General features: G+C 48.5%; 1 protein-coding gene across 7 annotated transcripts in view; it reads right to left on the reverse strand.

Annotated features, from left to right (window-relative positions):
• Positions 1-27641, reverse strand: part of IQSEC2 (IQ motif and Sec7 domain ArfGEF 2) — an 86768-nt gene that overhangs the window by 16798 nt on the left and 42329 nt on the right. For 3 of the 7 annotated variants that reach the window (XM_084871012.1, XM_084871014.1, XM_084871016.1), the window contains 4 exons: positions 27185-27280; positions 5052-5313; positions 3330-3731; positions 92-987 (listed from right to left, as the gene is read on the reverse strand). In XM_084871012.1, coding sequence (XP_084727138.1) covers positions 92-987; positions 3330-3731; positions 5052-5313; positions 27185-27280 — 1656 coding nt within the window. Of the gene's footprint in view, positions 1-91; positions 988-3329; positions 3732-5051; positions 5314-14378; positions 15090-27184; positions 27281-27641 lie in introns of those variants that run through there. The other 4 variants (XM_084871013.1, XM_084871015.1, XM_084871017.1 and 1 more) reach the window with 2 other exon arrangements.

Here is a 27641-nt window from a genome sequence, read left to right on the forward strand (position 1 = left end):
ACATTACTGCTTGGAGGTCAGCCCCGGGGATTCAAAGTGCGTCATGGCAGGGTGGGAAGGGGCGAGGGGGGCAGGAATGAGAAGCACATACTTATTGAAGAGGTTGAGGCCAATTCTGTAATGCCGCCTCTGCACCACGTCGTTGTTGAAGGCTGGTGAGTCCCAGCTGTGCCTCGTCTCTCGCTGGTAAGTCTGCTTGCACAGGCTGGTGGCTGGAGGCTCCCTCAGGCTGTCCCTCGAAGAGGAGCCAGAGCTGCAGTTGATGGTCTCATTGGAATTGCTGGAGCTCTCAAGGCTCTCGTTATCGCCACCATCAGAGTTCTCGCCTGCTGCCTCGCACTTCCCCAACCTCCGAGCCCCAGCCACAACACTGGGCCCAGTGCTACTGTTGGGGGCTGGTGGCAGGGGCCCTGGTGGGGCTGGGGCTGGGCCCTCTGGGGCTGGGTAGTGGCGGTGTGGGATTGGGGCCCTGCTTGGTGGGCCTTTGTGCTTTAGGGTCCCATGGGGGCTGCAGCCATCGGCCTCATATACCAGCTGGCGGTGGACAGAGCCGCGATCTGAGCGGTCACTCAGGTCCACAGAGCTGTCACTAGGAGGCTCAATGGTGAGCAGGGGAAGGTGAGCGGCCCGCAGCCGGAAATCCCGACACTCCAAGCACCCAGGCCCCCTTCGAGGGCCTTCCTCACGGCTCCCATCTTCCCGGGTCCCTGGTGGCCCTGGTGGAGGAACTGGTGGGTGAGGGGCTGGTGCCCAGAACTCAGGCCGGCTCTGGGGTGGGGGCTCTGCGCTGGGAAGTCGTTCAGGGGATGGTGGGGGAATTGGGTCATCCAGATAGAGGGGAAGGTCACTGAAGGATGTGGCTGAGCTGTCCTCTTGCTGTTCCTTTGACTCTCGCTTCTCCAGCTGGGCTGACCCTGTCTCCTCAGACATGGGCCCTGATGGGTGGCAGTTCAGGGCCTCATCAATGGATTCAGCTAGAGACTTGACCTGTGTTTGGGGAAAAGGGGAGGAGACACAGAAAGGGAAAGGAAGGGAAGATGAAGGGAAGGTTGGCAGGATGAAAGAAGGGCGGGAATGAGGGAGGAAAGGAAGGGAATAGGGGGAACTTCCTGGTGGGTCAGCCAAGAAAAGGGGGTCCCCTCCCCCCCATAGGTTCTCTGCAGTATATGAAACAATCCCAGGGAGCCATTGTGAGCTCACAGGAGCTGGGGCTCATGCCCACAAGCTCCCTCTCAGATATTCCAATACCTCCTCAATGTCCATGTAGACCCAAGTCAAATGCCACCTACTCCCATTCAATCCACATTTCTGCCTCTGCCATCCCCTGGGTGGACCAAAGCCCCAGCTTCCTCTGGCCTTTCAGAGCCCTCTGTCTCCTTCTACACTAGGAAACCCACAAAACTTAGCCTTGAGAAGCCAGACCATGGCTGGTAACTCTACCTCCCTGTGGTATTCAGCCTCTCACCTGGCCCCCAATGATTCCTGCCTCCTGGTATTGGTATTCACACCCTTGTGTACCTCACTGTCCCTGGGGTTGGTCTGGGGGACTGATAGCATATGGCAGAAGTGATGAGAGTCACTTCCGAGATTAGGTTATGAAAGACTACAGCTTCTGTCCTGAGCATGTTCGCTTGCTGTGCTTTCTCTCCCTCAGACCCTTTGCTCTGCAGAAGCCACGGGCAGTCCTATGGAGAGGCCCACGTAGTGAGCACCTGAACCCTCCTGCCAACAGCCAAGGGAGTGAGCTTAGAAGCAGACCTCTCAGCCCCAGTCAAGTCTTCTGAGATCTTGACCCTAACCTAAGCTTCATTACAGCCTATGAGAGACCCTGAGTAATTTATTATGCAGCAAAAGGTAACTAATACACTTCCCCATCAGACTTGGATAACACTGGGTCTAGGACTGGTTCTTTGATCTCCCTATCAAACTATGAACCTCTTCCCTCTATTCCCCCTTAAAGGATGGGTCCAGGCCCAGTTTCTGTCTTTCTAACTCAGCTCAACATATTTCTTGACACAGAAGAGATGTTCAATTAATGTTTGTTGTATGAGTGAATAGATGAGTGATTTAGATTTTTCTTTAATACTTCTTTCTTTCCCCTCTACCCACCCCACCTAACACCTCCCCCCCTTCGCTAGCTCCAGAGAGGCATACCCAGGCTGATGGCATGGCCACATCACAGAGGTTAGAGCAAAGTGGTTTCTTCTCTTCTAAAGCTCCATTCATTCATTAAACAATTTACCTTCTTGGATTTTAGGAAGGAAACTAACACGGACTTCATAGCTACCACAAACTAGGTGTTTCTGTATACATCACTAGATGAACGGAATCTCTGAAACAACTCTAAAAGGAAAGATTTACCTCTGTTTCATTTGTCATGTTTCAGTGAGGTTAGACAGTTTGCCCGAAGCCCCACAGCTGGGAAATGGCAGAGCTGGAATGTGCACCTGAACAGCTGTGCTGACGTACCCAAGCCTAGAATGACATCCCACTGCCCTCAGTGCCTGCTAGATTCCTACCCTTTCAGGCTTTTGCTGATGCAATGCCTGTGCAAGCAACACCCTGCCAACTAGCTCTAACTTGCTCAGTCTTATTTGTCTGTTTTCTCAAAGAACCTTTCTCAAAGTTTCTTCTCCCTCTTCTGGGTTCCCATGGTACTAGACGGGATCCTTTCTCATGGCTCCGAGCACACTCTACGTATTTCTGAAGGCAGTCGTGTGCCCTGTGTCGGCCATTAGATCCTCAAGAGCTAATGGCTGGGATATCTTTGCGAACAGGACCCTGGTGGTTCGGCTGTCTCCCTCATGGCACCTGGCCCATGGTAATGTGACGTAAGCGAAAGGGCGTGGGCTTTGGAACCAGACAGAGCTGACTTCCAATCCAGATTGGAAAAGTCACTCCACCTCTCAGGGTTCCAGAGCCTCAGTGGCCTCCTCTGTAAAGTTGGATCAAGTTCTTATGTGTTCTATAAACCCAGATTTTTAACTTGATCCACTATCTAATTAAGGCCTAACCAACAGGTGACGAGCGCAGGTCATTATGAAGCGCACACAGTAGGCACTCATCCCCTGTTTGTTAGGCCTGAATTAGACAGCGGATCGAGTTCTTATGTGTTCTATAAGCCCAGATTTTTAACTTGCTTGTTTTGACAATATAATTTCTTGTCTTGCCAATTCGTTCCCGTTGTCCTCACAGTCCCTACTCCTGGTAGCTAGCGGTTCTTAAATGCTTGTTGGGCCACGTGTTTCAGTTTGTAGTACAGGTCAAAGGTCGGAGGATGAGCCAGAGCAGAGGGATGGGGAGGAAGGGCCCTTTTCAGGGATGCTGACCTGTTTGGAGAAGGAGTCCTCCAGCTCTGTGATGTCATTGGAAAACTCTCCCGATGTAGTGACGGAGCTTCCCCCACCATCGATGCCCCCTCCACAGGAGCCCGCATACGGGAGGCCCCGTTCGAGCAGGTGGCTCCGGGCACCAGCCATGGCACCCTCGTCCAGCGAGGCAGGCTTGCCCTCGAAGTACGCAGGGTTCTGGGCCTTCTCATACTCCTCAAAGGAGAACTGCATCCGCATGTTGGAAAGGATGATCCGTCTGGACATGCGGCTCTCCGAGGCTGAGCTGCGGAGCCGCTCAAAGTTCTTGTTCATGCGGTACTGGCGGAAGGCCGTCTGGATGGTCCTGGCAGCCCGACGGCTCAAGAAGGAGCCCCCGTACTTCCTCTCCAGCATTTCCACCTGCAGGGGAGGGTCGAGGGGAAGAGGGTCAGACTCATAAAAGTCTCATGTCCCTGGACCTCAACCACACCACCACTGAGACACAGCTAACTACCGCATGCTCAAGTATTCTTCCACTCTAATCTCAGATACTGCTTGTCACATGGGACTGGGTTGTGGTTTTCTTTTATTATATATAAGAAGTAGATAGTATTCCCAAAAAGTTAGGAAAAAAAAACAGAGAAGCCAAAAAAGGAAGGAAGGATGGAGGGGAAGGAAGGAAGGAAAGGAGAGGGAGGGAGGGAGAGAAGGATGGAGGGAAAGGGAAGCAAGAAAGAAAGAGGAAGGGGAGGGAAGGGAAGGGGAGGAGAGGGGAGGGGAGGGGAGGGAGTAGGGATTAAGCAAAAAACAAAAACAAAAAACTCATAGACTCAGACAACAGCATGGTGATCACCCGAGGGAAAGGGTGGGGGAGATAGAAGAGGGTAAAGGAGGGATTAAGGGAGACAAGGAGACTTGACTTGGGGTGGTGAACACATAATATAGTACACAGGTGATGTATTGCAGAATTGTACACTTGAAACCTATATAATTTTATTAACCAGAGTCACTCCAATAAATTCAATAAAAATGAAAGAAAGAAAGAAAGAAAGAAAGAAAGAAAGAAAGAAAGAAAGATTGAGAGCAGGAAGGAGATGAAGGAGGAAGAGAGAGAAAAAGGAGGAGAGAGAGGGTAGACATGGAGGGAGAGAGGGGGGAAAGGAAAGGAGGGAGAGAGGGAGGGAGGGAGGGAGGGAGGAAGGAAAGAAGGAAGGAAGGAAGGAAGGAAGGAAGGAAGGAAGGAAGGAAGGAAGGTTGGCTCACTTAGTCCCAACACCTAGGCATAATAACAATTAAAATTTTGGTATGTGTCCTTCCAGTTTGGTTCCCCCCCCCCCTATATGTAGTATTTTTGTCCCCTTCCCTTTAGTCAAGCAATATCTTGTGTAGTATATGTGATATATTGTGGCATATTCTCCTGAAATTGTCAATTTAAGTGTGTGCTTCTCCCATCAGACAGAGATCTTTGAGACCGGGATCCAGGTCCCATTCAGTTTTACATCCCCAGTGCCCAGCCGGGAGCTGAAGCAGTGTCTGCTGAGGGAGAGGATGCCTGGTGAAGAGATGGTCAGTGAGCCCCCAATGGGGTGAAGAGTCCTGGAGCCAGTCTTCTCCCCCTCCAGTCTCACTCCCCCTCTATATGTACGGCCCTCAAGGGCCACCTCCCAACCCCTCCCCCGCTTGGTTCCCTCACAGCCTCATTCCTCCTCCCATTCCCAAGCAGAGCTGTGTCCTCTGTACCTTTTTGTCCTGCAGGTCCGTGGAGAGTTCGTAGCTGTCCGACAGGGCCTTGTTGCGCTTGATCTCCTCCTCCTCCTGCTTCCTCAAGGCCACACTGGCTGGCTGGAGGCGAGCCCGCTGAGCCCAGGGAAGGCCCACCCCAGCAGGGGGACCCCCCATATGGCTGCTGCTGGAGGGCAGCTGGCTCAGACGGTAGGGGGGTTGGCTCCCAGGACTATCGACCGCTGTGCTCAGGTCACTGCCTGGGGCATCACCCTCCACACTGTGGGATTAGATAAGATAAGCCAGGATGTGGGAACAAAGGATGCCTGCTGGGCCAGACTGAGTGTGCGGACCAAATCCCTTCCGCAGCCCCATCCCCCTCGGCTTCTTCCCAGATGCAGGGACCCCAACACTTAAAGGCCAGAAAGCAGCCCTATCTGCCCCCAAGCTAGACAGTCCTTCCTGCCCCTCTCTGCCCTCAGGGTCCCTTCCCTTCAGGCCCCTTCGCCATCACAGCCCCACCCGCTCACAGCTCTATCTCCAAGGGCCCTCTCCCCTCACAGGCCCTATCCCTGCTCTCAGCTCCATCCTCAGACTCCTTTCTCTTGAGGTGTGGTCTTCTCAGTTTTGTCCGCCCCTCACTGCCTGGTCCCCTCATGGCCACGTCCCCCCACAGACTTTTTAACCAGACTTGTTTCTTCCTGGCCTTGTCCCCACAAGCGCCCCCCCCCCCCTTTTTCTAATAATCCTATCCTAACAGCTCCACCTCCAAATCCACCTTGATGGGCCATTTCCCTTAGAGCTCCCCTCCCCCAGACCTCTTCCCCTCACAGTCTGCCCCCCACACTGTGTGTGTGCCTGCACGCACGCTCCAAGGTCTCCCTCCCAGTCTGATCCCCAGCACCACCCCAGATCAGCCCTGTCCCAGCCCCAGGCCCACTCCTGGCATCCGGGTATCCACGCTCTCCACGCTCTCCCCTCCCCGCCCCGCCCCGCCCCCTGAAGCCTCACCCCTGCCCTTAGAGGCCTGGACGGGGCCCGGCCAGTTCCCAGGCTCCCTGGCTGCCAGGGCACAGGGCTCAGTGACAGTGGGCGTCGCTTCCCATGCAGCATCCTCACAGGTAAAGAGCTGCCCTGCGGGGCAGCTTCCTTTTTCTCCTCATGGCCTTCTCTGCTCAGCTGGGGGAGGGACACAAGGGTCTCAAGGCAGAAGAGTGGCAGGAGCTAGGCACTGGGCCTTGCCTGCCCTGGTTACCCAGAGCTGTTGTTCCACCAGACCTGCTTCCATGGTGCCATGACAACCAGGCTGCCAGGGAACCCAGGTGGCGAAAGAGCCCAGAGGACACGGCGAGGAGCCACAGAGGTTGGCCAACAGGGGAGAGAATTAAGAGCAAGATCTGGTGAGAACTGGAGAGGACTGTGGTTGGGGGGAATGGGTGTGGCTGGGCCCAGGTGATGGTCTGATTTGGGCAAGCACAGGGTCCAGAGGGCATTTGGCTGGTGGAAGGGTTAAGGGACCACTCCCCAGCCCCTACTTGGCAAAGGCAGAGGAGAGCTGAGGTGGGGTGTGGTGGGCTCCCTACCAGCCAGGAGCTAGAGCTGCAGCAGGCAGGCCTGAGAGCCCCGCAGAGGAGCATGGGTGCTGGGCTCCGTGGGGAGGTCCCAGGCTGCAGGGGCTTAGCTCCGCCCACTGCTCATCTTCCTCCCTCCCAGGCATCAGCCTGCAGCCTACTAGGAGCCAGGTGGAAACGTACTGGGGCGCTGCCTTTTATCCCAAATTCTCTCTCCTCCTGGACCTCAGGGGCCTGGTAAGTTTCCCTCCAGGAGTCAGACTCCGCCCAACCCCTGGCCCCCACCCCAGGCATCTAAGATGCTCCTTCCCTCCCCCTCGGGACTGCAGAATCTTGCCCACCACGTCTCAAACCTCTGTCTCCCAGTACACAACCCCAGCTCAATTCTGAAATTCTGATAAACTGTCTCCTATGTTCATGAGCCATCCATAGCTCCCACTGCCCACAGAGACAGCCCAAGTTCCTTATTGTGGCGTTTGAGTTTTCTCCCAAGGTAACAGCTAATGCTTAGAGAGCTCGGAGCATGCTCAGCCACTGTTCTTACCGCTTCACATTTGATAACTTGTTTCCTCTTCCAAACAACCCTATGAAATGGGTATTGTTACTTGTCTTCATGTTACACATCAAGGAACCTAGGCCCAGAGAGCTTCAGAAACATATGTATGATCACGCGCGGCTATTTATGACAGAGCCAGGATCCCAGTCCAGGCAGTCTGACTCCAGCGCTCACTCTTCAACATTAAGCCATGCAGGGTTGGTTGCCAGTCTCCTACCCCAGCCACCCCTCCCTCCAGCCTGGCCCGGATCCTGTTTCTCCACAATACCCTTCTGCTTTCCACCGCCAAAGCTGCACATACAGTACCTTTCACCTGGAATGCAGTCCCTATCATCTCCGCCATCTGCCATCTGAGAAATCGCCCCACAACCCAGTTCCATCAAGATTCGGGTCATATGCCACCACCAAGAAGCCCTCCCAGAGCCAGGAGCCATGCCTGATCCTGTTCTGAGCGCCCCCTTTTTAAAGGCGCAGGTTAGCTTTGGCAAAGCGTGGCAGCTACTTGTGGTCATGACTCCCGGAATCCCAGCCCAAGAAGAGAATTTGATAATCTCCTAAGGGACACAGAGTACAAGGCCTGGAGAGAGTAGGTGCTCAATAAAAACGTCCAGAATAAGGGTGTCAATGAATGAGCTCTGGTAGGCTTATTAGCTGAGAGGACAGGTAAGGCCTTTCACCTAAATTTTTTGCTTGTTAACCCTCCCCCGAGGATATTTTTCCATTGATTTTTAGAGAGAGTGGGAGGGACGGGGAGAGATAGAAACACCGATGTAAGAGAGACAAAATCCATTGGTTGCCTCCCGCATGTGCCCGACCAAGGCTCAAGGGTGGGGGATTGAGCCCGCAACCAGTATGTGCCCTTGACCGGAATCCAACCCAGGACCCTTCAGTCCGTGAGCCAACACTCTATCCACCGAGTCAAACCAGCTAGGGCCTCTCACCTATACTTTGACCACGGCGTCTAATCCTTTCTCCATCCTGTGGCCAGAGAGATAGCTATCCCAGGTACAAATCTGACTATTGCTCTCCCACTAAAACACTTCCATGGCTCCTCATGACTCAACCAGCAAACAATGACCGAGCACTCTCTCTGTGCCAGGCACAGTGCTGGAGGCTGCGAATGTAACAGCGAACAAGACGCAGAAGATCTGTTCTCTTGGAGAGGTGACGCTGTATCGGGAGAAGCAGACTATAAATATATACTATCATTTCAGGTAGAGATGAATCTAGGAAGGAAGCTGCTGTTTTAGATGTGGTGGCCGGGGAAGGTCTTTTTGAAGAAACAGCCTATCAGCAGAGCCTGATGGAAGTGAGAGAGTGAGCTGTGAGGTTATCTGAAGCCAGAGCAGTGCAGACAGAGGGCAGAACCAGTGCAAAGGCCCTGAGGTAGAACTGTGCCTGGCATGATTGATGGAGGAACAGTGCAGCTGGAGCAGAGTGACAGTGAGGAAAGTGATAGGAGGTAAGATCAGAGAGGTAACAAGGGGCCAAATCATGAGGGCATTGAGCCCACAATAGAGACTGGCTTTTTGTTGCCGTTACTCCTCCCCCGGGGATATTTTTTTCATTCATTTTTTATTTTTAAAAATATTTTTACTGATTTCAGAGAGGAAGGGAGAGGAAGCAAGATAGAAATATCAATGATGAGAATCATCAACTGGCTGCCTCCTCCATGCTCCACACTGGGGATTGAGCCCACAACCTGGGCATGTGCCCTGACCAGGAAACAAACCATGACCTCCTGGTTCATAGTTCAACGCTCAACAATGCCAGCCAGAGTGCATTGATTTTTTATTTTTTGAGAGCGTGGAAGGGAGGGAGAGAGACAGACAGACAGAGAGGAAGAAACATCAATGTGAGAGACGTATCCATCTCCTGCACACATCCCCATGGGATCAAACCTGCAACCCAGGTACATGCCCTTGACTTGGAATTGAACCCACAACCCTTCAGTGTGCGGGCTGATGCTCTAACCGCTGAGGCAATAAAGGCTGGTTTTTGCTCTGATTGAGATGAGTGGAAGAGGAACATGATCTAACAGGTGTTTCAGGAATTATCACCCATGGGACCATCTCCAACTTCTTCACCATTGCCACGGAATGGCTCTCTTGACCCGATCTCTGTCTCTTATGCCCACTGCCCCCAATACCCCAATCTGGCAACCTTCTGCCCACCCTCCAACATTTAGCTCAGGCCTGCCCTTCCATGCCTGCCCGCTCCCTCCACACAGGATGGCTTACAGGCCCCTTCTCTGAGCTGCCATAGGGCCTTCTGGTCACCATGATCTTTAAAACAAGGGCCTTAGTTAGTTCATTGAAGCCTCGAAACTTACTGAGGCAGCACCATTTTCCAGATGAGGGCACTGAGGCTCAGAGAGGTGATGTAAACGGGCTCAAGGTCACACAGCTATTAAGTGAGAAAGTTAGGGTGCGAATCTAGGGCCCAGACTGTCTTTCTTTCTTAATTTTTTTAAATTTCAGAGAGAGGAAGGGAAAGAGGAATAGAAACAACAGTTGTCTCATCTACCAGCTGCCCCTTGCACACCCTGCAATCTGGGCATGCGCCCTGACTGGGAACCAAATGTGACCTCCTGGTGCATAGATTGACGCTAAACCTCTAAGCCACAACGGTTGAGCCCAGGCTGTCTTTTCATGGCATCTTGCTGTCTCTCCCCACTTCTAGCTCAGTGCTGCCCTCGACTCTCCACTCTTGGGCAATTACCCACTTGGGAGCTCCACACCCTCCTTTGGTTGCAGAGGGAATGGTGGCAGGGAGGTCGGGCTGTCAGCTTGGGCTCCCCCTACAGGGCGTGGCAAAAAGGACAATGCTTGGGGGCATTGCTCTCAGAGATAGCTGATCAGATGGAAAATCTCTCTCTCTCTCTCTCTCTCTCTCTCTCTCTCTCTCTCTCTCTCACACACACACACACACACACACACACACACACACACACACACACCTGCGCCCCATGTGCATTCTCTGCTGGGCTATTCTGTGGGGGAACTGAGAGCACCTTCTGCATCGGGGGAAATAAGCCACGTTACACAAATAACCACAGCACAAAGCTGAGCGTTCTCAGGGCTGGCGAACAGAGGAAGTGCTGGGCGAGCTCAGGAGAAAGATTCCTTCTGCTTGGGGGTGGCTGCGCAGAATAAAAATAAACTCGCTCTTACAGCGCACCTTCCCTATGTCAAGCATTTTCTGCACATTATTTAATCTGCAAGGCAAACGTGAGGGAAGAATTGGGATCCCTATGCTGAATGTGAGCAAAAAGGCCCCGAATGCGGAAGTGACTGCCAAAGGTCTCAGCAAGTGGCAGAACAGGGACTCCATGCCCAGAGCCCTGTTAGTTCCTCTGCAGCCTGAAGGCCTCCGTGGGAGGAAGCTATTGAATGGGGTCTTGGCTAAGGAGAGGTGAGAGAGATGAGGCATGAAGGACCTTGTGAGTCAAGGCACTAAGATGGGGAGAAACGGGGCAGGACGTTCTGTATGGATTCATGGTAGCCTGCCCATGGCAGAGATACCCACCCTCCGGGGTTGCTGCTTTGAATGGGAGGTCTCTCTCCCTCCTTCCCTTTATTGGCACTGCCCGGAGCCAGGCAGCCAGCAGGGGATGGGATCAGGATGCAGTTGCCATGGAAATGAATGGGGGCTGTTGCTATAGATACCATAAGATGAGGGCAAGAGGAAGCCAGGGATGCTGAAGACTATCCCCATGACAACTTGGGCTGGAAGGGGGGGACCGGAAGTGAGAGATGAGAAAACAGGAGGAGGAGGTCAGTGCACCTAGAGGAGGCCTAGCGCTGGGCTCTGGAGGAAGACTTCTGGGTCCAGTCCCAGCAACACAAGAGATCCCAGACCTGAGGCCAGCCTGGCTTGGCCCAAGGGCTGGCAGGAAAGAAGGTAGCCTGGATAGAGAGTGGCAAACACAGGCTGGCAAGCACACAGACCTGGGTTTGAATCCCAGCTTCGCTTCTCTGTAGCCCTAAAAATAATCGTTACCATGTACTGAGTAGCTACTTTTTGCTAGGCCTAGCAACCCTGCAAGATCTGGGTTGTTCTCCTGATGGGGATAACACGGATGAGGAAACTGAGGTACGGAGAAATGAAGGAGCTTACCCACAGTCTCAAAGCTCAGCAGTGGTGGAGCCAGGAATCATATCAAGGCTCCTGCTCTTACCACCACGCACTGAGTAGCCCCCCCCCTAAGATGGAGTCCTGCATTTTCCAGCTTCCACTGCCTTCCCACAGGGGCATGTGGGGGCCCAGAGGCTGGGAAATATTTGTGGAGTGCATGAGTGAGGAAGCAACCCAGGAGGAACCAGGAAAGCCTGAGGTGAGAAGGCAGGAGAGCCAGCTTCGAGAGCAATGGCTCATGGGTTGGGCTGGCTGAGGGTAGAAGGTTCACATTGGGATGGACTTTATGAACCTGACAATCCCACAGATGCAAAACGAGGTCCCAACATGCAAAGTGGCTTGCCCAGGGTGGCACAGGATGAGAACCTAAGTCCCCTATCTGCATGAGGGGAAATAAACCATGTTACACAAATAACCACAAAAAACCAAGTCACTCCCCCCCCCCCTTTTTTTTTTTTTTTTTGCTTTTTAGCTGAATCTGTCCAGTCTCCCCCTCCCCAACCTTTAAGCTCCTAGAGTAGGCAACAGCAAGCTACTTACACCTCCTAGGCATCGAGTGATGGGCACCGCCATGTCTGTGCTCATGCTCTTCCTTGGTTTCTTCCACTGGGGGTGCCCTCCCTCTCCTCTTTAACTGCAGACCCCATTGGACTGGGGAAGCTCATCTGCATCTTGCAGCACCCTGTGCAGGCGAGCCCTCCTGAGAAGTTGGTTCTGACTCAGTATCTGACAGGGTCAGCCACTCCCCGCCCTATATCCAGTGTACTCATGTCACCGTGTCCTCATCTCCAGCTAACTTGTGATTATCTATTGAAGTGTCCACCACCATCCTGCTCCTCTTTCCCAAGGACACTGGCTTGTGTGAATCATCTCTGTGGATCCTCCAGGCCCAGGCCTAGCACACAGCAAGCAGCCATCTTGGTATCCTAAGAGCACAGGTGATAATCATGTGTGTCCGTGTGACCATCCTGCCTGATGACTATCCCTCTCGAAGCCACAGCCCACTATGCACAAAAGCCACCCACATCCAGTCTTATGGTTCTCTCCATCAGGCACAGAAAGTTGCCACCTCACACAAATGACCTTACACACTCAGAATTCCTTACACCCAGCCTCACATAATCACATCCCCTCAGATATATACCAGTGCGCAGTCTCTCACTCCTGTTAGACCTTCAAAGACATGCACACATATGCACAGGCACATACATTTCCATCACAACTGATAGAATCCTACCCCCTTTCCACAGCACAGGACCTCAGCCAATTCAGTTGCCTACAAAGGAGTCTACACCGTACCTCCCACGCTGGCCATCTGACCCTGACTTGCCTCTTCTCTTCATTTAGTTGGCCCCTTGGCCCCCTTACTTCCTTCTGTCTCCAATCAAATGTTCTTCCACCTCTCAGACGTGGGTCACCTAGACCCACATGCCCTGGAGAGTCAGTCAAACAGAGCAATCGATACACCATTCCCCAAAACAACGCTAAAGCTCTCCACCAAGCTTTTGTCCATTCTGTTTCTCTCTTCTGTAATGCCTTCTCACTCTCTATACCTATTCAAACTCTTCCCAGCCTTCCACTCTTGTCCCTCCTTCTCCAGCAAGCTCTCTTGGACACCACCCCTCAGCCCACCTTGATATTTCTCTTCTCTTTGGGCCAAGAACGTATTTAGCTCATTACTGAAGCCATATATGCTCAATCATTTCAACCCTTCATAGCCTGCCTATTTTCCCAAAAGATTTCTCATCTCCTCTGGGAGATAGAGAACTTATGGAGAACACAGCCACTGTCTTTTGATCCCTCTCAGTACTTAGCTTGAAGCCTTGCACACAATAGGTAGAAGAATAAATAAGGGAGAGAGGAAGAGAGGGAGGGAAGAAATAAATGAGAGTATGAATGAATAAATGAGTAGATGAGTTGAGTGACTGAGTGAAGCAACGAGTGAGAGAATGAGGTGAGCCTCTGGAAAAACTATGGGATCAATATGATCAAGATGCTGAAGGGAAGGAGGAAAGAAAGGAGAGGAGGGATTCTCATCTGGGCTTTAATCAAAACAGGAGCCACCAATCACTGCACACTTACTTGCCCAGCCATGCACCAGACCCCATGCTGGGCTCCTTGTGTTTTCTTGCTGATCTGCATGACAACCCAGAGAGGTATATTCTCACAGTACTCAGGAGGGAAATGAAGCACAAGAAGAAAATCCTTGCTCCAGTTTACACAGAGAATAAGCAGCAGAACCAGAGGTAAAATCAGATACATCTACCGCCAAAGTCACAGAAAGGGAAAGTCTTGGGGTATGTGCCCATTTGGGATTCTCCTGGATTTGCTCCTAACATACACACATGATAGAAGATGTAGGTCCTATAGCCCATAAAGGACACCTTTCATGCTCCTGCCGACAGCCTCCAGGGATTCTTAGAACCAGCTTCTGGCAGATGCATAAACATTTAGGATCATTGCATCTGGAGAAAATGGCTTCCTCTCAGATCCAGAGATCCCTAAAACTGTAGAATCAAAATCTTGAGAGTACAGAATCAAGGACTCTTAACATCTCAGAATATTTAAATCCCACCATCAGACATTTTTTGAAATGTCAGAATCATGAAATCTTAAAACCACAGGAGAGTGGAGAATCCAAAATTACTGTAGAAATAGAAACTACGAGATTGCAAGAAATGTATCACTGAATGATCATGTCTTCGATGCACACTTTCTTATCATTGTGGCATCTCAGATTGACAGAATGTCAGAGCTGGAGAAGGCCTTGGAGATCCGCTGGTCAAACCTCCCTCCTCCTTTTACACATGAGGAAATTAGGTAGCAGCGAGGCCAAGTGACTCGTCCAAGTTGGCCAGCTCACACGTCCTCAGGCTGAAAGCGCTGGAGAAGGCAATAGGCTTGCAAGTGGTGAGAACACCACACCATTCATTCCTGATTAGGGTGTTGACAATACCTCAAATTAAACCCTATTCTCTCTCCCAGCCACTGTTCCCAGCCCTGGATAAGAAAGCAGGCAAGGCCCTGGTGAGGATAGGGAGAGGGAAGCAGGGGTGGGGTGGAACATACATCAGACAGAGAGAAGAGATCAGCTTTTATTGATGGAAATTCCTTTGTACACAGCAACACCCATTCTGAAAGGCCTTTTCCTCCTGATCATATTTACAGAGCACTATGGGAGTGGCAGGGGGCATGGGACAAAGCCCTCAAGCAGTGGAAGAGATGGCAGCAATGGCCACAGCAAGGGAGAGCGACGGGGAACTCGGCAGGTTGGGGCCTGCCCCCGTCTGGTCCTCTGAGCCCTAGGCACCCTGCATCTCTGCTTGTGCTCACAGAGGACAGAGGTAGGTCCTTGGGATGTCATTTGGAGACCTCTCCAGGAGTGGCAGGCTCCAGGGTGCCTGGGAAGTGGGGTGCAGGTGTGGGAGGGTCCAGGTTCCAAGCTCCAAGCTCTGCTGCTCCCACATTTTAGTCAGATCTAAGGCTCCAGCCTTTATAATTTGGGGGGGGGGGGCTGGAGTCCAGGGGAGACAGCAGTGGGGGTAGAAATTCCAAGAAGGAGGTGGGTGAGGGAAGGGGCACTATGCTTGCCCATCTGGTTCTTGAAGCAGGAATGGGGTCCCATGGGGGATGCGGGGAAGGGGGAAGGGTTAAGGCTTTTGCTTCTGCATAGAAAATGGCCCTTGTCCTCTCAGTTACCGAGAGGAGGGACTGCTGCACTCGGAGGCTGGACAGCAGAACTGATGAGCGTCTTCCTCTTCCTCTTCCTCAGTCTCCTCCTCCTCCTCTTCCCTGGGACCAGGAAGGGCAGGGTAGAGGCCACAGGCGGCGGGTGACAGAGAGAGGCAGAGGCATTAGTTTGCAGAGCAGGGGAGATACATGAAGGGCTGGAACCAGGGAGATGGGGCAGTGATGGAGGTCAGAATGGGGAGGCCAGCCAGACTGTGCGTGGCCACACCCTCCTAGGGCTCAGTCTCGGGTTTTAGGAAGAGTATACAAACTCCACTGCAGACCAGACTGGCACCCAACTTTCATTTGAATATACATAGTAGCAATTTGCCCTCTGGAGCAATTTGCAGTACTTCACCTCATTCCCCCCGCCCCTTCCCTCACCTTGCAACAACTGCAATATTTCAGAGATAGGGAGTTGAAGCTCAGAGAGGGTAGATTACCTGCCCCAGGCCACATACCTGGAGGAGAGTTAGTGTCAGGATGTAAACCTGAAGTTCCAAGCCTCAGACTCATCCCTCTAGGGCCTTTGGTGAGTTTGGCACTAGCTCCAGAAATCCACCCTGCCCCTGAAGGACAAAGATTTGCATTTCCGGAAGGCTTGGGAAATGGAGTGTGTGAAGCTCACAGCTTTGAATGCAAACAGACCTGGGTTCCCATGCCAGCTCCAGGCTATGTCCCCAAGGCATATTATCACCCCTCTTGGAGCCTCAGTTTTCTCATCTGGAAAAAATGGGGCTCACAGGCCAACCCCACTGGGCTGTGGAAAGGACTGGAACATACGTCAAGTGCCTGGCAAAGAAGAGCAATGGGGATGTGGTGGTGGCGGTGGTGGTGGTTATTCACTGCTCATGAGCTGAATGTAATTCCCAGGGTGGCCATTTGCACCCACACACAAGTGCCACAGAGGCAGGGAGGAGTCACTGCAGGAATAGACGCCCGTCCTGAGAGCACTGCGGAGTTGTCCCAGGGGGCAGTCTGCATGTGGCAGTCACTGGAGCTGCGCTACAGTTTCCAGGGGAGGGAGGACAGACAGTAGGGCTAGGGGCTGGGGCTGTGGGACCAGGTGCCTTGGGGGTGAAAAGCCTGATCTGCGGAGAGCCCACAAAACAGTATCCCTCCACTCCTGGACTCCGTGGCTCAGGAGAGGCAGTAGGTATGGAATCCAGGAAATTGGAGGATTGGGAAGAGGTGGAAGGAAAGAGGATAGGCAAGGGAAGGCACTGCTGTCCATCTCACAGACAGACAAGCATACACACACACACACACACACACACACACACACACACGCAGGCACGCTCACACTCACACGCAGCACGCTCACACGCACACATGCGCACGCAGGCACGCTTGCACACACACCCTCCTCGTAGTCAGAATTCCCTCTGACACATTGTTCCACAGAGCCCCTGAGTCAACAGAATCACATGAACTAGGGCTCAAGTCCCGAGCAAGTAGCTGCCCTTTTCTGAGTCTCCCATTCCTCATCTATAAAAGGAGAAGCAGGCTCCACATCTCTCAAAGCTGTCATGAGGAACAAATAATCTTCTAGGCCTTCTGCTCACTTCCCTCCTATCCAGGCCAGGCCCCTGCTACTCTTCACCCTGACACGGCAGCCATTTCCTGATTTCTCCTTCCTACCCTCTTGGACCACATTAGCCTTCCTGAAGCCCACCTTTGAATCTCTTCTGCTCAGACACCCACTTTGGCTCCCAACTCCTTGGACTTTAGAGTCAGACTGACCTGAGTTTTCATTACCAGGTCACCACCTTCTAGCTGGATGAACTTGGGTCTATTTCTTCACTTCTCTAGGACTTATTTTCCTTGTCTGCAAAATGAGGAAATAGCTATTCCTCAGGGCTTGGTGGGATTAAATAAATTCAAGTATGTAAAGCACCTACCACAGGGTGGGTCTGGTGCTTCATACATGGTAACTTATTATTACTTGTCATTATCAATGACATCAATGTTATCCTGCTCACTCATGCCAAGCCTTCATCAAACTAGCTTGTTCATGATTTCATCAGCATGTCCAGTCTCTTCACGCCTCTATGCCTTTGCTAATTCTATTTCTTCCTTCTGCCCAGATCTTTACCTATTGAAATCCCATCTGAACTTCATGGCCCAGCTCAAATGCTGCTTCCTGCAGGAAGCCCTCCTGACTTTCAAGCAAAAGTATTCTTTGCTTCCTCCTAGCTCCAGCATCCATGCCCTTGGCCAGGAATCCCCATTTATTGCTTTGAACTTTCCTGAAGCATTTCTTTCACCAATTCTCTCAATGCCCTTGTATTTCCCTCGCCCCACTATCACCACCACCTCTGCTTTCCTTCCCTATGCTATTTAAGGCCAGTCCCTCCACCTGGGCTCTGGAACCCACCCCTGCTACCTCCTCCACAGCAATCATCCCCTCTCCCTTCTGTATTTCAACCTCTCCCTCTCGGTGCCTCCTTCCTACCAACATTTATAGAAGCTCAAGTCTCTCCCATCTGGGAATAAAAAACCCTCTATCTGCCCCCACATCTCCCTCTAGCACTTACTGCCCCTCTCTCCTCTTCACAGCTAAACTTCTTGAGAAATTCGTCTACACTGGCCATCTCCACTTCAGTACCTCCCACAAGCTCTTCAACCCACTGCAATCTGCCTCATGCGCCCACCACGCCATGGAAACTGCTCTCAGGAAGGTCGCCCAGGACCTCCTAGTGGTGAAAGCCAACAGACTCTCTTCCACCCTCATCTTCCTTCCGCAACTGTACCATTTGCCACTCTTTAACAAGCCCCTCCAGTGTACAGAGGGCTCTTTCCTTCCTCTGCTTCAGTGAGCCTACTCCCTGCTGGTTTTCCTCCTACTTCTCTGCCCACCCCAGCTCTTCTTCCTCTCCCCGTTCCTTATGTGTTAGTACCTCTTACCCAGCTCTGCTCTGGTGCTGTTCTCTTTCATTCCACACTCTGTCACTGATCTCATTCCATTGCATAACTTCAGGTATCGCTGAGGATCCCTGCAGCTCTCTCTCTGGCATGGTCTCTCTCCTGGGTCCCAGACCCATCTTGCCTAAGGTTTGCTGGAAGCTCCACCAGGTTGGCCCTTAGGGCCTTCAGAACTCACCTCTAACTCACCATCTTCCCACCACAAACATACCTTCCTGCATTTCCCATTTTACCAAAGACACCACCATTCATCCAGTTGCCCAAGCCCAGAACACACCTGGGAGTCACCCTAGATTCTTCCTGCTCCCTTAGCAATTCCAGTGACCAAATCCTGTTTATTCTACCTGCTCATTAGATCCCAAAAGCTATAAATACATCACCTGCCCTCTACCGCCTCATTTTCTACTCTTCTTGCTCCTTGCTCCCTCTGCAATCATATTGGTCTCTCTAATGTATCTCCAACATAATGAGCGCACTTGCCTCAGGGCTTTTGCACTGATATTCTTCCCCAAAATAGGTGTGGCACCAGACACAGCCTATATATATTAGTTGTTTACTTATGAATTATCTGTCTCACCCACTGTAAGATCTATCAAGACAGGCATCTGCTTTGTTCAGTGCTATCTCCTAATCCTCAGCACAGTGCCTGGGACTCAATAAATATTTGTCCAGTGGATGAATGCATTGCCAGGTCTGAACGCTAGCGCTTCCTGTGACCTCCACCCTCGGTCATCTCCACCTCCCACCCCCACCCATTATCTTTTTAGTCTTTAACTCCGGTCCTCTCTTCTTCCCAATCACCTCTCAAATCCACCTCCTCTGCTCCCTTCCCGTTGTCACTACCTTAGCTTATCTCTCTCTTGGGTTACTACAACAGCCTCCACCCTAGTTTCCCTTCATTCTAAAGTGCTTATTTGATCGTGTCATTTTCCCTGCTCATGGCTCTCCAGCTGCCTACCACCAAAAAGAAGCCTGGATTCCCCAGACAGCTGTTTGAAGCATGTCTAATCTTGACACACGCCAATGTTTAGTTTCTCCATTTCTTACCTCCAGGTCTTTGTTTACATGCTCAGAGCACCCTCTCCCACTTGTACCTCTCACAATCTTTATGAACCGGCTCAGACACTACTTTCTTCAGAAAATTCACAAACCAGATGTAATTCCTCTCCAAAATCCATAGAGAAGTGTCTCCAATGTCCCTCAGGATCTCCAAGCATCAGGAGTAGGATGGAAGGTAGTAGTTACATCTGGGACCAAAGACGTTTGGGGCTGGGCTAGCACTAATAGGGGTTCCCTTTTCCTCCTGCACTATTACCCTGGACTCTGCCCCCCTGGACCTCTGCTAACACCATCCTTGACTCCTCTCTTTCCTCAACCTCTATTGGTGCTATTTCATTAATAACTCTCAAAGGATTTAGATTCCCTAATTTGCAGTTAAAATGCTTCTATGTGAATGGTGCCCATGGAGAAGTGCAACAGCAGCCCTGCTCAAATCCATTTTTCTATGCTAACACTCCAGTTTGGGTCTTCCAGCTGGCCTCCATGCACAGAATCCATTTTTCATACTGCGAATGTGATGTTTCTAAATGACAAATGTTACTAAATTCCTCTCCTATTTATAAGCCATGCACATGACAGTTCGTCACCAGAAACACTGATTCTTAACCTCTTGGGAGAAACACAAACCCTTTATGCATTTAATGAAAGTCATTAACCATCTCCCTGACAAAAAAAAAAAAATACACAGAGGTATACACACACATTTTTCATTCAGTTTCAGGAGGCTCATGGGCCATTTGAAGCCCCTCTGGGGTCCACACGCTCCAGGTTAAGAAGCTCTGGCTCTACCCAATAACATCCAGGTTCTTTTGTATATACTGTTCCTGCTGCCTGGACTGTTCTTCCACACTTCACCCTTTTGTCCCTAGCTAACTCTTACACATCCTCTGAGGCTTAGCTCTTAGGCTGAGTGCACCTGTATCAGACCTAGCCGGGGCCAGATCCCTTCCTCTGGGTTTCCACAGCCCTCTGTGCTCTCCTTTCTTATAGCTTTTCTCAGTCTCCCCAACTGACTGGGAACTTGTGGATGGCAAGAACCATTACCCAGCACAGCCTGTAGCCACAGCAGAACGCCATAAGTGTCCCCTGAAATGAATACTAACAACTGCTACACTGTTTTGAGTACCCATTGTGTGCTAGGCACTCAGCGAGGGGAGTTCTAGTTATGATCTCATCTACTCTTCAATAAATAAACCCCATGATGCTGGCAGTATTGTGTCCTTTTTAACAGATAAGGAGGTAGGCTAAGAGATGTGAAGTGAGCGGTTCAGCTAGTGAGTGACAGAGTTGGGATTGAAATGGAGATGTGTTGGCGCCAATGCAAGTATTGCTCCACCATGCCTCCCTGCCCTGGACTGTGAGATTGAGAGATGGCATCAGCAAAGAAAAAACCAAAACAGAAAACACCAGCCCAGCTGGCGTGGCTCAATAGTTGAGCATCAACCTATGAACCAGGAGGTCACAGTTCTATTCCCAGTTGGGCATATGCCAGGGTTGCGGGCTGGATTCCCAGTAAGGGGTGTGCCCGAGGCAGCCAATCAATGATTCTCTTTCATCACTGATGTTTCTATCTCTCTCTCCTTCTCCTTTCCTCTCTAAAATCAATAAAAATATATTAAAACAACAACAACAAAACAAAACAGGACCAAGACCTCAGGCCAGAATGCCCTGCCTGGGCTCCATTTCCCAGAGCCTCCTATTTTGACTTTCCCTCCTGTGTCACCTTCATGTAAGGCCAGGGACTGGTTCTTCCTTCTTTCCGTACAATCCCCTCCATCCATGGACTACTTTCAGCCTCATCCCAGAGCCCCAGTATGGCCAGGCCATCCTTTTCTCCAGAACCATCCACAGACACGTACAGACTTTAGATCCCATCTAATCCAATGCTACACACTTGACCATGAGGAAAACAAAACACAGATAGTCACTGCCCTTCAAGAATTGATAGTCACCCAGGAGTTTTACTTTTATCATCTCCAATCAGCCCTGAAAGATAACTAAGACATTATCCTCATTACACAGACAGGAAACAGAGGCTCAGATGTTAAATGTCTTGCCCCAAGTCATAGAGTTGATAAGTGGCCAAACTTGGACTTGAAAAAAGGTACTGACTCAACCATTGTTCCCCCATTAGGTCATCCCAAAAGTGGGCAACTATTTCTGGCAAGGATGGGGGAAGAAGGAAAACTATTACTATTTCAACACTCAATATACATGTCCGCTCCTGTAGGATATAGAAAGATTAGGTGCTCTCCTCTGAGCCTACTCTGTCCCATCCCAAACCATACTCCACTGTCATTGTCTATGTGTCTCTCTCCCTTCTAAAACTTGAACTCCCTCATGGTAGAACTAGATACAGTTCACTCCCATATCCAACCAAGGTTCAGCACAAGGCCTAACCAAGGGGAGGCAGGACAAACGTTTGCTAAATGAATGAGGTGGTCTTTCAGCTAGTTATTAAAAAGAGAAGCAAGATCTGAACAGTGGATACAGGAAAAAGATATAGAGGAGAAGGGAAATGAGTTAGTAAAAACAAGGAAATGGCACCAAAGAAATAGGCCAATGCTTTTGAAATTGTGACAGGGTGCGTATAACATGCCCTCGTTGTTATGGGGATTTTGTTTTCCTTACAAGAATGGGAGCATACTATAAACCCTGTTCTGCAACTTGCTTTTTTTTTTTTTTTTTAATATAATAATAAGTCTTCGAGATCTTTCCATGCCAGTGTATTAAGATAAATCTTTTTCTTTTGATTTGCTACAGAGTAATCCATAGTATGGATGGATCATGAAGGAAAAGCTGTTCCTTAGTGATGGACGTTCAGGTAGTTTTAATTTTTCGCTATTACAAACAATGGTGCAATGAATATCTTTGCATATGTCTGGAAGTAGTTTTGAATGACAAATTCCTAAACATTGAATTGCTGGGCCAAAGAAATGAACATTTTGTTTAAAATGTAGATAAGAAGTTATTTCTGTTGCTTTAACACTTTTACAGACGAAATACAAATAGAGTATTCCTGCTAATGTAATCCTGTTTTTATCATGAGAAGCATTACGTCATGCAAGCTTTTCATTAAGAGCTGGTTGAGCCCAGTCGGTGTAGCTCAGTGGTTGAGCGTTTTCCCATGAACCAAGAGGTCACAGTTCAATTTCTGGTTAGGACACATGCCTGGGTTGCAGCTCAATCCCCAGTGGCAGTCGGGGGAGGGGTGTGCTGTCTCATCATTGATGTTTCTATCTTTCCTTCTCCGTTCCTCTCTCGAAATCAATAGAAAAACATTAAAAAAACAAGAGCTGGTTGAGAATGCTATCCTTTAAGGATATATGATAAAGGATGACTTAGATTTGCAGTTGGAATTGAGGTATTTCAGGAAAGCCTCTCTCTGCTAGTCAAATTGGGGTCCATACAGTAGTAAAACATTAGAGAAATGTAGCTTTAAAACATGGTTCCTAGCTTGGAAGTACTAGTATATGACATTTAAGATTCTGGCAGCAACTAATAAAATTGTCCCATTAAAACAATGGTACCAATTTGCACTCCAATCAAGGTGAGAGGTTCTGTTTCCTCACATCCCTTTCAATATTTTAAGTTTTAGTCCTTCCAAATTGATGCTTCATTGTTGTTTTAGTTACATTTTTTTTGGCTTTAGTAAGCTTGAGCATTCTTTCTCATTCATTAGCTATTGTCTATTTCTTCCCTGAATTTTCAAATCATGTTATTTCTCCATTTTAAATGGGTTCTACACGTTTTTTCCTTTTTAAATAGGATGTAATCTCTTTATTTATTTTAAAAAAATATATTTTATTGATTTTTTACAGAGAGGAAGGGAGAGGGATAGAGAGCTAGAAACATTTATGAGAGAGAAACACTGACCAGCTGCCTTCTGCACACCCCATACTGGGGATGTGTCTCAACCAAGGTTCATGCCCTTGACCAGAATCGAACCCGGGACCCTTGAGTCCACAGGCCGATGCTCTATCCACTGAGCCAAACCGGTGAGGGCTTCCTTTTTTCTTATTGATTTCCAGGAGACAATATAGATACCAACACAGATAGGAACCTTTGCCTGATATCTATGTAACAAATACTTTCTCCTAGCCTGTTGTTCATGCTTCTACTTTGTACATAGCATCCTTCTCCACACCAAAGTTCTTAACCTTAATGTAGTTGAAATTACTGCTCTTTACTTTATGGCTTATGGGTTTTTAAGTCATGCTCAGAAAGGCTTTTCTACCCTAATACTAAATATTCTGATAGATCTGAGAGGGAAATGGGGGCGGGGGCCAAGGGAAGAGATTAACTTAAGAATTTATATGCATATTATGCATATATGCATAGCTCAGGGACACAAACAATAGTACAGTGAATGCCTGGGGTGAGGGGGTGGGGTGGGGGCCAGGTGGAGTTAACAATAAAAATAAAGTTTTTAAAAAGAACACATGGAGGCAAAAAATAAAATTCCTACATTGACAAAAATATGAAAAAAAAAATCTGGATTTTCCTTTGGTAGTTTTACAGCTTTATTTTTTTGTATTTGTTTATGTATGAGGTAAGGGTTTAATTTAATTTTTTCCAAGTGGTGGCCAATAATCCCATCCCATTTACTGACTCATCTCACTGATTTGAAATGTGTTCTTTATCCTAAATTAAATTCCCATACGAACATTTAGATTTGTTTCTAAACTCTCTATTGTGTTCCATTTATGTATTCTTCTGTTTTTGTGATGATTTCTAATTATTGCAGTTTTATGGTAAATTTTTTGTATCAACTAGGGCAAGTCCCCCCCTTATTGTTCTTTTAAAAAACTTTTCTTAGTAATTCATGGGCATTTACTCTTCCAAACGAACTTCAAAATCCAATTGCCCAATTCTCAAAGAAAATACCACTGAAATTTGAATGAGAAATGCATAGAACCTTTTGACCAAATTCGGGGGGATGTCATTTTTACCTTGTTGAATCTTCCCATCCAGAAATAGGACAGTACTCTTGATTTATTCAAGTTCCTTACAGCCTTTGATGAAATTTTATAGTTGTTTTGTGTGTGTGTGTGTTTGTGTGTATGTGTGTGTGTGTGTGTGTGTGTGTGAACTTTTATAGTTTTCTATAGAAAACTTTCACATTTCTTGTAAATTCTAGGGATTTTATAATTTTTTTGTTATTGTGAATGAAATCTTTTTCTATTATGTCTTCTAATTAGTTATTGCTAGCATTCAGAGAAGTTATTTAGGTGTATGTTTTCCTGTATCTACCCATCTCACCGAATTTCCCTATTAGTTGTATAATTTTTTGCTTTATTCTGTTTATCTAAGTTGACACCCATATGATCTTCAAATCACGCTAACTCTGACTGTTTCTAATATTTATACCACTTATTTCTTTTTTTAAATCCCATTGGTTTAACTTCCAGAAAAACAATGGCTAATGACAGTGATAGCAGTCATCCTTATTTTGTTCCTGAATTTAATGGAAATTTACCTAGTACTTCCCTGTTATATTTGATGATTGTCTTTGGTTTCTGACAAAAATTCTTTACCAAGTTCAGGAAGTTTTAATTGATTCCTAGCTTACTGTAGTAGTTATCTATTACTGTGTAACAAATTACCCCAATGCAGCAAGATAACTAAGACACTAGGAGTTTTTAAATCAAGAATGAATATGTAGGTCAATGGGGGGAAAAAGGAGACATGTGTAGCACTTTAATCAATAAAGAATGAATGAATGAATGAATGAATGAATGAATGAATATGTAATTTTACCAGATGATTTTTTTCCCTAGCATTTATGGAAATAGTTATATGATCTTTCTCTTGAATCTATTAATGCAATTAATTACAATAACATCTTTCCCAATGTTGAACAATCCCTGCACTACTGGGACAAGCCTTCCTTTGTCATGAGACATTCATCTTTTAATACACTGATGGATTCAGTTTGATAATTAAAATATTTGTTACTCTATTTTTAAAAAAAATAGATTTTATTGATTTTTTACAGAGAGGAAGAGAGAGGGATAGAGAGTTAGAAACATTGATGAGAGAGAATCATCAATCAGCTGCCTCTTACACATCCCCTACTGGGGATGTGCCTGCAACCAAGGTACATGCCCTTGACGGGAATCGAACCTGGGACCCTTTAGTCCGCAGGCCGACACTCTATCCACTGAGCCAAACCGGTTTTGGCTATTTGTTACTCTATTAATATGTGAGATTAGACTATAGTTTTCCTCTTTTTGCCTAAACCTGTACAATTATACTAGCTTTTTAAAAAAAATATAGATTTTATTGATTTTTTACAGAGAGGAGGGATGAGGGATAGAGAGTTAGAAACATTGATGAGAGAGAAACATGGATTAGCTGCCTCCTGCATACTCCCTACTGGGGATGTGCCTGCAACCAAGGTACATGCCCTTGACGGGAATCAACCTGGGACCCTTCAGTCTATAGGCCAACACTATCCACTGAGCCAAATTGGTTCAGGCTATACTAACCTTCTGTTTATTTTATTTTTTTTTTATTATTTTTATATCCCATATAATAAAAGCCTAATATGCTGTGTCTGGTCGATCAGTAGGCTGTTCAACCAATCAAAGCATAATATGCTAAGCTGCTCAACTGCTCACTATGACGTGCACTGACCACTAGGGGTCAGACAGTCAACTGGTTGACCAGTCACTATGATGTGCACTGACCACCAGGGGGCAGATGCTCTGACTTGTAGGCTAGCTTGCTGCTGGGGTCCGGTGGGACTGAGCAAGATGGGCCAGACATGCCCTGGAGCCTTCCTGCAGTCCGTCCCTGGCTGGCCAACCTCCCATGTCCCTCCCCGGCCCCGAATGTGCACCTGCACCGGTGGGGTCCCTCAGCTTGGCCTGCACCCCTCACAATCTGGGACCCCTCGGGGGATATTGAAGAGCCAGTTTCTGCCTGATCCCACAGGCCAGGCTGAGGGATCCCACTGGTGCATGAATTCATGCACTGGGCCTCTAGTGTGTGTGTGTGTGTGTCTGTGTGTGTATACACACACTAGCCTTCTGGAATGAACTGGGAAGCTGTCAATCTTTTCCTATTATCATTGAATCATTCAAGATTCTATAGAACTTCCATACCAATTGGGCCTGGTATTATTTCTGAGGAGAAAACTTTTTGGCCGCTTTTTAAACTTATTCTATTCTGCTCAGGTTTTCTGCCACTTCTTAAAGTCATTTGGTAATTTATATTTTCCTACAATACCACCCATTTCATCTAGATTTTCACATTTACTGGCATAAAATTATGCAAAGCATTTTCTTATGACATGCATTGCCTCCTCAGAATCTGTGGTTAAATTGCTTTTATCATAGATTATTTTATGTTTTCTTGCCAGAGGACAATTTGTCCAGTTTACTGGCCTTTTCAAAACCTACCTCTTAGTCAATCAAATCTTTTGTTTTCTATTTCACTAATTTCTGGCTTTTATCTACAGTAATTATTTTATTCTGCTTTCACTTGGCTGTTCTTTTTCTACATTCTTGAGTGGAATAATTAGTTCACTCAATTTAAACTGTCTTGTTCTCTGGTAAAAGCATTTAAGACCACACATTTTCCTCTGGGAAGCCCATAGGCATATTCCATAGGCCTTGATATACAGTATTCTCATTGGCATTTATCCTAAATAGTCCATAAATTCACCTCTTCTTTCCTCTTTAACATAATTATTTTTAAACTTTCAAATGGGCCTAGCCTTTTGCCATGGCTATTAATATCTCATTTTATTGCATTATAATTAGAAAATGTAAAATGTGTTTTCCAATTAACTTGGAAAGAATGTTCTCCCAAGGTGTGGGCAGATTGTTCCCTCTGCCTAAATACCCTTCCCTGTCTTATCCAAATGGCAAACTCTTACTCATCCTTTGAAAACAGCTCAAGTGTTCTATATTCTAGGGCCGAACACTCCTGCTTTTGGTGACAGGTATCTGGGGAAGAAATTTGAAGGCAGGACAAACGATAAACAGGTGCTCAATGTCCTCTTTGGTCTCCTAGCCTGGTATCCCAATCATTCTCCTCACGCGCTCTGCCACCCATGCCACAGTCACTCCAGGGGCTAGAGGGAGACAAGGGGAGGGGGTGGCAATGTGTTTGCCTATTGGTCTGCACCGGTGAAGGATTGGGGGAGGGGTGGGTCTAGCTCTTACCTGCTCTCTGCCAGCCTGCCTGAGGGGGTAAGCTTCATGGAGTCAAGAACCTGAGTAGGGCAGCAATACTGGTGTAGAGTATGAGACGCTGTGGACCTGAGAGACAGCGAGAGACAGAGAAAGAGAGACAGAGAGAGACAGGGAGGGTGGGGGAGAGGCAGGGTGGGAATGGGGACAGTGAGGTGAGCGAGCGGGCGGGGGAGGGGGAAAGGGAAGATGAGAGGCATGGGGGATGGAGGATAGGGGATGGAAGAGGAGGGGTGCGAGGCAGGGAGGCAAGAAGGAGGAAAGGAGGGAGGAAACGGAGAAAGGGAAGGAAGGAAGGAAGGAAGGAAGGAAGGAAGGAAGGAAGGAAGGAAGGAAGGAAGGAAGGAAGGAAGAAAAAAAGAAAAAAACCACAAAGTCAAGAAAGAGAGGACGGCACTCGAACCACAAACAGAACACAACGACAACAGGG

The sequence above is a fragment of the Pipistrellus hanaki genome (genome assembly GCF_964339955.1).
Source record: "Pipistrellus hanaki genome assembly, chromosome: X".
Classification (NCBI taxonomy): Eukaryota; Metazoa; Chordata; class Mammalia; order Chiroptera; family Vespertilionidae; genus Pipistrellus; species Pipistrellus hanaki.